Genomic DNA, 12,438 nt, shown 5'->3' with positions numbered 1-12,438 from the left:
TGGACAATAGCCAATGCAAAATGTTTAAAATGTTTATATTATAATAAATACACTATTAATTGAATTCTCCTTCCAACAGCGATACAAAGTTGGAGTCCGTTTACAGTACAGAGTATTAGAATCTTTGTTGAAATCGGTAAGCATATTGAGAATTATAAGCAACTAGGTTTCATATTATTGTTTGACTATCCAGATATCTAAAATGCATGCTTTTCATGATACATATACTGTAGGTTTGAATGATTTAAATCTTTTCTGTCACAATTTATTTATTGTACATTCCATTTCACAAGCACACACCTTTTGAGACCTGTTTGCACACTCCACATAACCCTAACAACAGATTTCATCCACTGTGTATACAGTATTTAAAGCAAACCCGGGTTAAAAAATAAACTGATGCGATAAACCATTGTATCTATAGTCCTAATCCTAAATGGGACTGTCCTTGAATCCCAATGTCTTATTTTGAGCAGAAGCTTAGCCTCTGTTCCCACTAGAGCAGAGACCTGACTTTTTTTTGTCCGTTCTCCGTTCATTACTAAGCAGAGAGTAATCGGCTCTTATGTTATACATAGGAGCTGCTCACACTCGTCGCTCTGCAACGAATCCGGGGCAGCAACTTCTGTGCAGCCCTCGATAATCCAAGGGCCAGGCGGATAGCATCCCCCATACAGCCTATTGGGCAGCGCATCTATCCTTGCACAGTCTGCTCCCCCTGGCCGCACGTGATGCAAAAGTTTAGTGGGAATGGAGCCTTAAAATGTACCAGAGACGAAAATAGTCTCAGGTACCATACTTACCTGGAGCTTCTTTAATGAAAAGCGAAGGCGGAATTTTTAAATATTAGTAGGACCCAGAGGTATGTCATGTCTCTGTGTCTCTCTATCGCCGCTGCTAGTCCCCCCGGGGTCTGCTGTCCCCCCTGAAAATATCGCCAGGCTAGCGGCAATCTGCTTGTCGCTAGCTGTCTGTTAACCTGAGGCATGTAATGGAGGCGACAATGCGGAGGAGGCTGATTGACAAGCCTCAGGTAAACAATCGGCCTCCTCCGCATTCCCGCCTCAGGTAAACAGACGGCTAGCAAAAAGCCGTTGTCGCTACCCTGGCGATATTTTCAGGGGGGACAGCAGAGCCCTGTAGGGACTAGCAGCGGCGATGGGACACAGGCATTTGATTGTGCACATGACATACCTCTGGGTCCTATTAAGATTTAAAAATTCCGCATCCGGTTCTCTTAAAGCCCCCTTTAGACCGCCTAATGCTTTGCTATCTCCCCAGGTCGCTCCTGTCCCCTGCTGAATGGCCCAGTAGCCTGACCGAGTTGCTCTTTGTTGCACATGCCTGACTGCTTGCGCTCTCCCGTGGCCGGGAGCGTATTCCGCCTGTGCAGTAGTTACTGCACAGATGCAGAATGCTCCCGGCTACAGGAGCACAACGAAGGCGTGAGATTATCGCGGACTACACAGAATTGTAGTCCTTTTACTGCAATGGATACTGTAGATCCATTGTAGACTTACAAGTGTGAATGCCTCCTATTTATAAAATGGGAGCTGTTCACTGTCTGTTTAGCGATGAACGGACAAAAAGTTTACATTCTCTGCTCTAGTGCGAACGCAGCCTTAGGCCTGGAACCCACTGAAATCAGCAAACGCAAAACGCAACCGCTAGCGTTTTGTCTGAGCGGTTTGCAAGCGGATTCATGCGCGTTTTTGGTCGTGTTTTGCAACATTGTATTTTTTGCCCAGCGGGTGCGTAGCGTTTTGCGTTTTGCGTTTTTATCCTGATTGGTCCTGTGAATTATTTTTAATTTTGTTACAGTGTGCTGAACCGCAAAACGCTAGCAAAACCGCTCAGTTTAGGTTTTGCTGAGCGTTTCTGCTAGCGTTTCAAAACTTTACATTGAAGCGCTAACGCTCCTAAAATGCTGCAGGTCCTGCATTTGCATTTCTGGGAAACGCAAACGCTCCTGTGGAAGTTGCCCCATCCATTAACATTAGCCCAGCGTTTTGGCAAACTGCTAGCGTATCGCAGTGCTGCCAAAACGCTGCCAAAAGCGCTCCTGTGGGTTCCAGCCCTTACTGTTTGCTGACTACGTACAGCTCAGTGCTTCTGCAGTAATGCTGTTCCTGTGGTTCTTAAAAGCTGCCTTGTGCACAGATTTTTTTTTTCTTTCTAGAAATGTATTCTGCACATAAAGTGTGTTCTTATTTATTTTGGCATCAGTACACTACCACTTTTATGGTCATGAATTTGATATAACAGGATATGCCAGACCACTCATCTTATTTTTATTTATAGTTCCAGTAAGTGCATACATGTCATTGTTTTGGGTTTTTTTTTTGCTCAATCACGAATGTTTTCCAAGTCCTATGTAGGCACTCTGTAGCAGAGCTTGTTTTTTTTTCCCCCTGCAAATGCTCCTTCATTGGCTAATATCAAATAACGCATTTGTAAAGTATGTGGTCAGGAGCCTTTTGGCAGCCACTTTTTTGTATTACAGACTTTCACAGTTTTCTCAGTTATCTGTCTGACTCCCTTACTGTCTGAACGGCATAATGATAGTAGCTAAGCAACTGTGGCTCCTCCCACAAAGCCTGCTACCATAGGCTCCCCCTGAACTACTTCAGGCCTCCTAAAAAGTATCAGTTTGGCCCAATTCTGTTCCCTTTCAAGATCAGGAGGAATTAGCGCCGCCCACTTTTCCATTGGTTGGGTAGTAGTTGGCAATGAGTCAAACCATAATATTGAGTTTAGGTTAGAGATGAGACCAGGCCTGTCTATTCTCAATATAAGCACACTTTTTAAGCTGGTAGATGGTATATTTAGATCTCTCTGGCACAGTACTTTGTTTAGTTAGTGATAAGAATGTAGCCTTTGCTGACCTATATGTAATATGTATGTGACCTGTATGTAATAAAGTGCTAACGTAATACAGCAGAACCTTTTTAGTTTCTGTGTATGTCAAGATTTTTTCATGTTTCTTAAATGTGCAATTTTCTTTATTTTGCCTTTCAGGAGGAAGAGCGCTTGTCTGTACACAACTTCAGGTTTGTTCTCTAGATTCTGCTTTTTGCAGTGTATTTTTAGGCAGAAAGGAATCCTTTCCCATTGTTGGAGAAACCAAGAGGGAGTTTGGTCTCCTAGAGATGTACTGTCTGCATCCTGTCCCCACGTCTGTTAGCACCGTGTTCCATGCTGTTTTGTTTCTTGCTAATGAGTCTTTTCTATTGTGGTGCTATATGGAGACAATATAGCACACTGTAAAGGCCGAAGCTAATTTTGTCCTTTAGATTACATATTTATTGTGGAGAATGTTTTTCTACACCCCTATAATAGCTCATGTCCTATGCATTACTGGGCTGTTACTTCAACCCTTTCCTTATTTTAGAGATGAGTTGAACTTCACAATTTTCTTAAACAATCACAGGAAGTTCTTTCTTCTTTCTAATATATATATATATATATATATATATATATATATATATATATATATATATATATATATATATATATATATATATATATATATATATATATATATATTATACAGTGGTTTGCAAAAGTATTCGGCCCCCTTTGAAGTTTTCCACATTTTTTTCATATTACTGCCACAAACTTGAATCAATTTTATTGGAATTCCACGTGAAAGACGAATACAAAGGGGTGTACACTTGAGATCTAAATCCAATCGAGAATCTGTGGCAAGATCTGAAAACTGCTGTTCACAAACGCTGTCCATCTAATCTGACTGAGCTGGAGCTGTTTTGCAAAGAAGAATGGGCAAGGATTTCAGTCTCTAGATGTGCAAAGCTGGTAGAGACATACACTAAAAGACTGGCAGCTGTAATTGCAGCAAAAGGTGGTTCTACAAAGTATTAACTCAGGGGGCTGAATAATTACGCACACACCACTTTGCAGTTATTGATTTGTAAAAATGTTTGGAATCGTGTATGATTTTCGTTCCACTTCTCACGTGTACACCACTTTGTATTAGTCTTTCACGTGGTATTCCAATAAAATTGATTCATGTTTGTGGCAGTAATATGACAAAATGTGGAAAACTTGAATACCGAATACTTTTGCAAACCACTGTATATATTTAGTTTTTTTTTTAATGAACTTAGTAGCCTACAGATATGGATTTTGGAGCATCTGAAAAGTGTAGAAGGATGATGTGGGTGAGGAATATACAGAATACACAAGTTATCATGGCCTACAGCAGAGGTGTCCACACTTTCAGTTGTGTGCTAATCTTAAAATGACCAAATCAAAATGATCTAGCTGGTAGACTCTACCTACAGATGCATGCCACAACTGCAGAACATGCACAGCGGTGGCCCAACAGTACATTGATCACCACAAGCCACCAGTCAATTAGATACACATCATGGCATCCCCCTCAGTAAGGCAGATGGAATAGTGCTTGACCAAATTATCACAATATCATGCTAAGTGTCCAGCAAAATTGTAATCGGCAGTAGCACATAATGCTTGTAAATGTACATCGCCCACATTGCTGCATCATAATACCGTACGCTGTAGTGCTAAACATCAGGACTGCATATCATACAAAGCCCACCAGAGAGACTATGAGCAATGTGTGCATAACTCAAGCATGTGCGATTTACACAGAAGTCCTATGCAATCTAACAGTAGATCCGTTTAAACAATGGGCACCCCTGCTCTAGAGTGTTCTAATATTATACTATTATTATGCATTTATATAGCCCTTACATCTTCCATAATGTTTTACAAAGTTATGTCAGAAACTGTTATTCAGAGCAACTCACAACCTGCTGCTTCAGCAGGGGCGTAGCAATAGCCACAGCAGCTGCTATGGGGCCCTGGAGCAGAGGGGGCCCAGACGGCACTTTAATGTATTTACTAAAAGCTTTTTTTTTGTGTTCCATCACCCTCTGACTTTGTCTCAGTGCCCATGGACTATATGCAGTGTAGATTGCATGAGAATGAAAATTGCCCAATTAACCTTTATCCACAGGTTATGGAAAATGTAGCACTACTCAAGTGTCTACATTTGATGGCCCCATGAAAGGTTTGCTATGGGGCTCCATGTTCAATAGCAACGCCACTGCTCTTCAGCAAATATAAGGTGGCCACACACTATACAATAAGATGATCCAGTTTCAGGGCCAATTCCTGTGACAGCCGTTTGTGCAGAAAAATCTAAGGGCCTGTTCACACTGCATGTGTTGCCACCCCGGAGGTCTGATGTTCACACTGCATGCGTTCCAGACCAGTGCGGTCCGCAAACGCGTGCTGCTTGCATTTTTCCCGAAACGCGTGGCTGACTCATTCACTACAGTGAGTATCAGCCACGCAACGCATGCAAATGCAGATGGTGTGCTTTCGTACGCGTTGTGTTCTGATCGCACAACCATCTGAATTTGGTAATATGAACAGGGCCTAAAGATTTTTTTCTTTTTTAAAATAATGCTGCACTTCCACAATGCTCTCAGCAAGATAATAAAGATTTCTTTCTGCAGATGGATAAACTAGAAGCTTGCCTCTCCGACCTGATGACTACGTCATAATAGAAAAACCTCGGTCAGGTTGGAGACCTCATCCATCCACAGAAATATTTGTCATCTTGCTGAGATCACTGTGGAAGTGCAGGATTATTTGAATCAGTTACATGCATATAGGTGGGTCCTGTTTGCAGGGACTTGCAGCATAAGTGATTTTAACCACTTCGGGACCAGCAACCTCTGCCACCTTAAAGAGACACTGAAGCGGAAAAAAAAAATGATATAGCGAATTGGTTGTGTACTATGAATAATTACTAGAAGATTAGCAGCAAAGAAAATATTCTCATACTTCTATTTTCAGGTATATAGTGTTTTTTCTAACATTGCATCATTCTATATTATGTGCAGATTACACAACACTCAGCATTCAAAATGATTCTTTCAGAGCAGTCTGTGAAGTAATGACCTCTCCTCTAGCAGAGGAAAAGTAAACTGTTCACTTATAGTTGGGATAATAAAAGTCAGATAACAGCCCTCTCCACGACTAAAGGTGCATACACACATCAGACTATAGTCTTTGGAAAATGAAAGACCACAGACCAATCTTACCACCCTTCATGTAGTATGAGAGCCATACTCTACACAGTCTTTTCTATGGAGCTGAACTCCCCATCATAAAAAAAAGATGCTGTACACACTCAAAAGATCTGTAGCTGCAAAAGATCTGTTCCTGCCAAAAATCCATTCCTGCAAAATGCAATGATAGTCTATGAGATCTGCAGATCATTTATTAATTTATTTATTTTATTTATTTGTTTATTTGTTTATTGTATTTATAAAGCGCCAACATATTACGCAGCGCTGATCATCATACACACATGATTTAACTGACATTCATCTGCAGATCAGATCCACCAGGATGGATTTTCAGATCTGCGGATGATTGCTTGATCTGCAGATGAATGTCAGTTAAATCATGTGTGTATGATGATCTGCAGATCTCATAGACTATCATTGCATTTTGCAGGAATGGATTTTTGGCAGGAACAGATCTTTTGCAGATACTGATCTTTTGTGTCTGTACAGCATCTGTGTGTGCAGCATCTTGCAAAGATTTTTTTTCTGATGTGGAGTTCAGCTCCATAGAAAAGACTGTGTAGAGTATGGCTCTCATACTACATGAAGGGTGGTAAGATTGGTCTGTGATCTTTCATTTTCCAAAGACTATGGTCTGATGTGTGTATGAGCCTTAAGACTTAGTCGGAGAGTTAATGGCTTGTTTGCATAGAGATAACAACTGGAGTTTCTTAACTCTTCCTGTACTGGAAACAATTAGACTGATGTATCTGATCTTAATGTTTTATTTCTTAGCTGTACTACACATACAAATCATAATATATTTTTTTTTTCGCTTCAGTGTCTCTTTAACCACTTAAGGACTGCAGTCATAAAACCCCTTAAGGACCAGAGCCTTTTTTTCCATTCGGACCACTGCAGCTTTCACGGTTTATTGCTCAGTCATACAACCTACCACCTAAATGAATTCTACCTCCTTTTCTTGTCACTAATACAGCTTTCTTTCGGTGCTATTTGATTGTTGCTGCGAGTTTTAGTTTTTATTATATTCATCAAAAAAGACATGAATTTTGTCAAAAAAATGACTTTTTTAACTTTCTGTGCTGACATTTTTCAAATAAAGTAAAATTTCCTATACATTTGAGCGCGAAAGTTATTCTGCTACATGTCTTTGATAAAAAAAAACCCATTCAGTGTATATTTATTGGATTGGGTAAAAGTTATAGCGTTTACAAACTATGGTGCCAAAAGTAAATTTTCCCATTTTCAAGCATCTCTGACTTTTCTGCGCACCTGTCAGGTTTCATGAGGGGCTAAAATTCCAGGATAGTACAAATCCCCCCCAAATGACCCCATTTTGGAAAGAAGACATCCCAAAGTATTCAGTGAGAGGCATGGTGAGTTCATAGATTTTATTTTTTGTCACAAGTTAGCGGAAAATGACACTTTGTAACAAAAAAAAAAAAAAAAAAAAAGTTTCCATTTCTTCTAACTTGCGACAAAAAAAATTGAAATCTGCCACTGACTCACTATGCTACTCTCTGAATACCTTGAAGTGTCTACTTTCCAAAATGGGGTCATTTGTGGGGTGTGTTCACTGTCCTGGCATTTTGGGGGGTGCCTAATTGTAAGCACCCCTGTAAAGCCTAAAGATGCTCATTGGACTTTGGGCCCCTTAGCGCAGTTAGGCTGCAAAAAAGTGCCACACATGTGGTATTGCCGTACTCAGGAGAAGTAGTATAATGTGTTTTGGGGTGTATTTTTACACATACCCATGCTGGGTGGGAGAAATATCTCCGTAAATGACAATTGTTTTCTTTTTTTAACACACAATTGTCAATTTATAGAGATATTTCTCCCACTCAGCATGGGTATGTGGAAAAATACACCCCAAAACACATTATACTACTTCTCCTGAGTACGGCGATACCACATGTGTGGCACTTTTTTGCACCCTAACTGCGCTAAGGGGCCCAAAGTCCAATGAGTACCTTTAGGATTTCACAGGTCATTTTGAGAAATTTCGTTTCAAGACTGCTCCTCACGGTTTAGGGCCCCTAAAATGCCAGGACAGTATAGGAATCCCACAAATTACCCCATTTTAGAAAGAAGACACCCCAAGGTATTCCATTAGGAGGATGGTGAGTTCATAGAAGATTTTTTTTTTTTGTCACAAGTTAGCGGAAATTGATTTTAATTGTTTTTTTTCATAAAGTGTCATTTTCTGCTAACTTGTGACAAAAATAAAATCTTCTATGAACTCACCATACTCCTAACGGAATACCTTGGGGTGTCTTCTTTCTAAAATGGGGTCATTTGTGGGGTTCCTATACTGCCCTGGCATTTTAGGGGCCCTAAACCGTGAGGAGTAGTCTTGAAACCAAATGTCGCAAAATGACCTGTGAAATCCTAAAGGTACTCATTGGACTTTGGGCCCCTTAGCGCACTTAGGGTGCAAAAAAGTGCCACACATGTGGTACCGCCGTACTCAGGAGAAGTAGTATAATGTGTTTTGGGGTGTATTTTTACACATACAGATGCTAGGTGGGAGAAATATCTCTGTAAATGACAATTTGATTTTTTTTACACACAATTGTCCATTTACAGAGAGATTTCTCCCACCCAGCATGGGTATGTATAAAAATACACCTCAAAACACATTATACTACTTCTTCTGAGTACGGCGATACCACATGTGTGACACTTTTTTGCAACCTAGGTGCGCTAAGGGGCCTAACGTCCTATTCACAGGTCATTTTGAGGCATTTGGATTCTAGACTACTCCTCACGGTTTAGGGCCCCTAAAATGCCAGGGCAGTATAGGAACCCCACAAGTGACCCCATTTTAGAATGAAGACACCCCAAGGTATTCCGTTAGGGGTATGGTGAGTTCATAGAAGATTTTTTTTTTGTCACAAGTTAGCGGAAAATGACACTTTGTGAAAAAAAAAAACAATACATATCAATTTCCGCTAACTTGTGACAAAAAATAAAATCTTCTATGAACTCACCATACTCCTAACGGAATACCTTGGGGTGTCTTCTTTCTAGAATGGGGTCATTTGTGGGGTTCCAATACTGCCCTGGCATTTTAGGGGCCCTAAATCGTGAGTAGTCGTCTTGAACCCAAATGTCTCAAAATGACCTGTGAAATCCTAAAGGTACTCATTGGACTTTGGGCCCCTTAGCACAGTTAGGCTGCAAAAAAGTGTCACACATGTGGTATCGCCGTACTCAGAAGAAGTAGTATAATGTGTTTTGTGGTGTATTTTTACATATAACCATGCTGGGTGGGAGAAATATCTCTGTAAATGACACATTTTTGATGTTTTTTACACACAATTGTCCATTTACAGAGAGATTTCTCCCACCCAGCATGGGTATGTGTAAAAATACACCACAAAACACATTATACTACTTCTCCTGAGTATGGCGATACTACATGTGTGACACTTTTTTGCAGCCTAGGTGCGCTAAGGGGCCTAACGTCCTATTCACAGGTCATTTTGAGGCATTTGTTTTCCAGACTACTCCCCACGGTTTAGGGCCCCTAAAATGCCAGGGCAGTATAGGAACCCCACAAGTGACCCCATTTTAGAAAGACGACACCCCAAGGTATTCCGTTAGGGGTATGGTGAGTTCATAGAAGATTTTATTTTTTGTCACAAGTTAGTGAAAAATGACACTTTGTGAAAAAAACAATAAAAATCCAATTTCCGCTAACTTTTGACAAAAAATAAAATCTTCTATGAACTCATCATACACCTAACAGAATACCTTGGGGTGTCTTCTTTCTAAAATGGGGTCACTTGTGGGGTTCCTATACTGCCCTGGCATTTTATGGGCCCAAAACTGTGAGTAGTCTGGAAACCAAATTTCTCAAAATGACTGTTCAGGGGTATAAGCATCTGCAAATTTTGATGACAGGTGGTCTATGAGAGGGCAAATTTTGTGGAAACGGTCATAAGCAGGGTGGCCTCTTAGATGACAGGATGTATTGGGCCTGATCTGATGGATAGGAGTGCTAGGGGGGTGACAGGAGGTGATTGATGGGTGTCTCAGGGGGCGGTTAGAGGGGAAAATAGATGCAATCAATGCACTGGGGAGGTGATCGGAAGGGGGTCTGAGGGGGATCTGAGGGTTTGGCCGAGTGATCAGGAGCCCACACGGGGCAAATTAGGGCCTGATCTGATGGGTAGGTGTGCTAGGGGGTGACAGGAGGTGATTTATGGGTGTCTCAAGGTGTGATTAGAGGGGGGAAATAGATGCAAGCAATGCACTAGCGAGGTGATCAGGGCTGGGGTCTGAGGGCGTTCTGAGGTGTGGGCGGGTGATTGGGTGCCCGCAAGGGGCAGATTAGGGTCTAATCTGATGGGTAACAGTGACAGGTGGTGATAGGGGGTGATTGATGGGTAATTAGTGGGTGTTTAGAGGAGAGAATAGATGTAAACGATGGATTTGGGAGGTGATCTGATGTCGGATCTGCGGGCGATCTATTGGTGTGGGTGGGTGATCAGATTGCCCGCAAGGGGCAGGTTAGGGGCTGATTGATGGGTGGCAGTGACAGGGGGTGATTGATGGGTGGCAGTGACAGGGGGTGATTGACAGGTGATCAGTGGGTTATTACAGGGAAGAACGGATGTAAATAATGCACTGGCGAATCGATAAGGGGGGGGGGTTGAGGGCAATCTGAGTGTGTGGGCGGGCGATTGGGTGCCCGCAAGGGTCTAATCTGATGGGTAACAGTGACAGGTGGTGATAGGGGGTGATTGATGGGTAATTAGTGGGTGTTTAGAGGAGAGAATAGATGTAAACGAAGGATTTGGGAGGTGATCTGATGTCGGATCTGCGGGCGATCTATTGGTGTGGGTGGGTGATCAGATTGCCCGCAAGGGGCAGGTTAGGGGCTGATTGATGGGTGGCAGTGACAGGGGGTGATTGACGGGTGATTGACGGGTGATTGACGGGTGATTGACAGGTGATTGACAGGTGATTGACAGTTGATCAGGGGGGATAGATGCATACAGTACGCAGGGGGGGGGGAGGGTCTGGGGGGGTCTGGGGAGAATCTGAGGGGTGGGGGGGGGGGTGATCAGGAGGGAGCAGGGGGCAGTTTAGGGACTAAAAAAAAAAATAGCGTTGACAGATAGTGACAGGGAGTGATTGATGGGTGATTAGGGGGGTGATTGTGTGCAAATGGTGGTCTGGGGGGTGGGCAGGGGGGGGTCTGAGGGGTACTGTGGGCGATCAGGGGGCAGGGGGGGGCAGATCAGTGTGTTTGGGTGCAGACTAGGGTGGCTGCAGCCTGCCCTGGTGGTCCCTCGGACACTGGGACCACCAGGGCAGGAGGCAGCCTGTATAATACACTTTGTATACATTACACTTTGTAGCGGCGATCGCGGGGTTAACAACCCGCCGGCGCTTCCGATTGGCCGGCGGGTTGACGTCGCGGGTGGGCGGAGCCTATTGCCGGTGGATGCGCGCGCATCCCAGCGCGCGATCCCCGGCCAGAAAGTGCCCCAGGACCTGACGCCAATCTGCGTTACGTGGTCCTGGGGCTGCCACTTTGCCGCCGCCAATATGAAGTAGGCGGTCGGCAAGTGGTTAAGGACCAGAGGGTGCTGGTCCAGTAAAGCGCTGCTTCCCGACGAATCACCGCTAAAATCCGCCGCTCCCAACGGTCACGCGCTATGTCCCCGCCGCAGGCTGCTCTCTCTGCCGTCAGTATGACTTTAATTGGCTCCTGACCCTGTCACTCCATGTAAGCCAATGGGAACGGCTTACATGAATGACAGGGCCAGGAGCCAATGAAAACGGCTCCTGCCTGGCTCGCAGTGCTCTGCCATTATAGAGGCGGCAGGGCAGCTGATTTCGTCGCAGATGGAGCGCGGACAGCGGCGGGGACGGGCGGGGGCGCGTGGTCAATGGGAGGTAGAGATTACGTCCGGTCAGAACCGCAGCGCACCCTGCCCGCCGTAGATTTATACTGCGGCGGTCCACAATAGGTTAACTGAACTTTTAGATTTTAGAAAGAAAACAAAAGCTTTGATATAATTTACAAATCTGTTACCTGAAACCATTTTCATTGTCTGTGTGATGGTGGACACCTGCCAGTCTGTCTTGCATAAGGTGACTAAAGGTTCTGTAAAACGCAGAGCAATTGCTGGATATTGTATGCATTGCTTGCCTGTAAGCTAGCAATATGTCTATACAGCACTCACCCTGAACTATCTCTCCCCAAAGGATTGATTTTAGATCCCTGTGGTTGACAGTACTTATTGGTGTGTACACCCCTTTACTTATTGCTTATCTGAATAGTGTACCTTTCCAGAAGGTCTTGAGGAGGGGTTGATGAGTTGAAGCAATCACAATC

General features: G+C 43.3%; 1 protein-coding gene across 1 annotated transcript in view; it reads left to right on the top strand.

Moving 5' to 3' along the window:
* The window catches only part of RB1 (RB transcriptional corepressor 1), a 292,700-nt gene that overhangs the window by 114,899 nt on the left and 165,363 nt on the right, over positions 1-12,438 (top strand). The window contains exons 14-15 of the mRNA XM_068267730.1: positions 80-136; positions 3,019-3,050. Coding sequence (XP_068123831.1) covers positions 80-136; positions 3,019-3,050 — 89 coding nt within the window. The remainder of the gene's footprint in view (positions 1-79; positions 137-3,018; positions 3,051-12,438) is intronic.

Source organism: Hyperolius riggenbachi, chromosome 2 (genome assembly GCF_040937935.1).
Source record: "Hyperolius riggenbachi isolate aHypRig1 chromosome 2, aHypRig1.pri, whole genome shotgun sequence".
Taxonomy (NCBI): domain Eukaryota; kingdom Metazoa; phylum Chordata; class Amphibia; order Anura; family Hyperoliidae; genus Hyperolius; species Hyperolius riggenbachi.
Note: the sequence above shows the minus strand (reverse complement) of the source record. Positions and strands in the feature narration are given on the sequence as shown.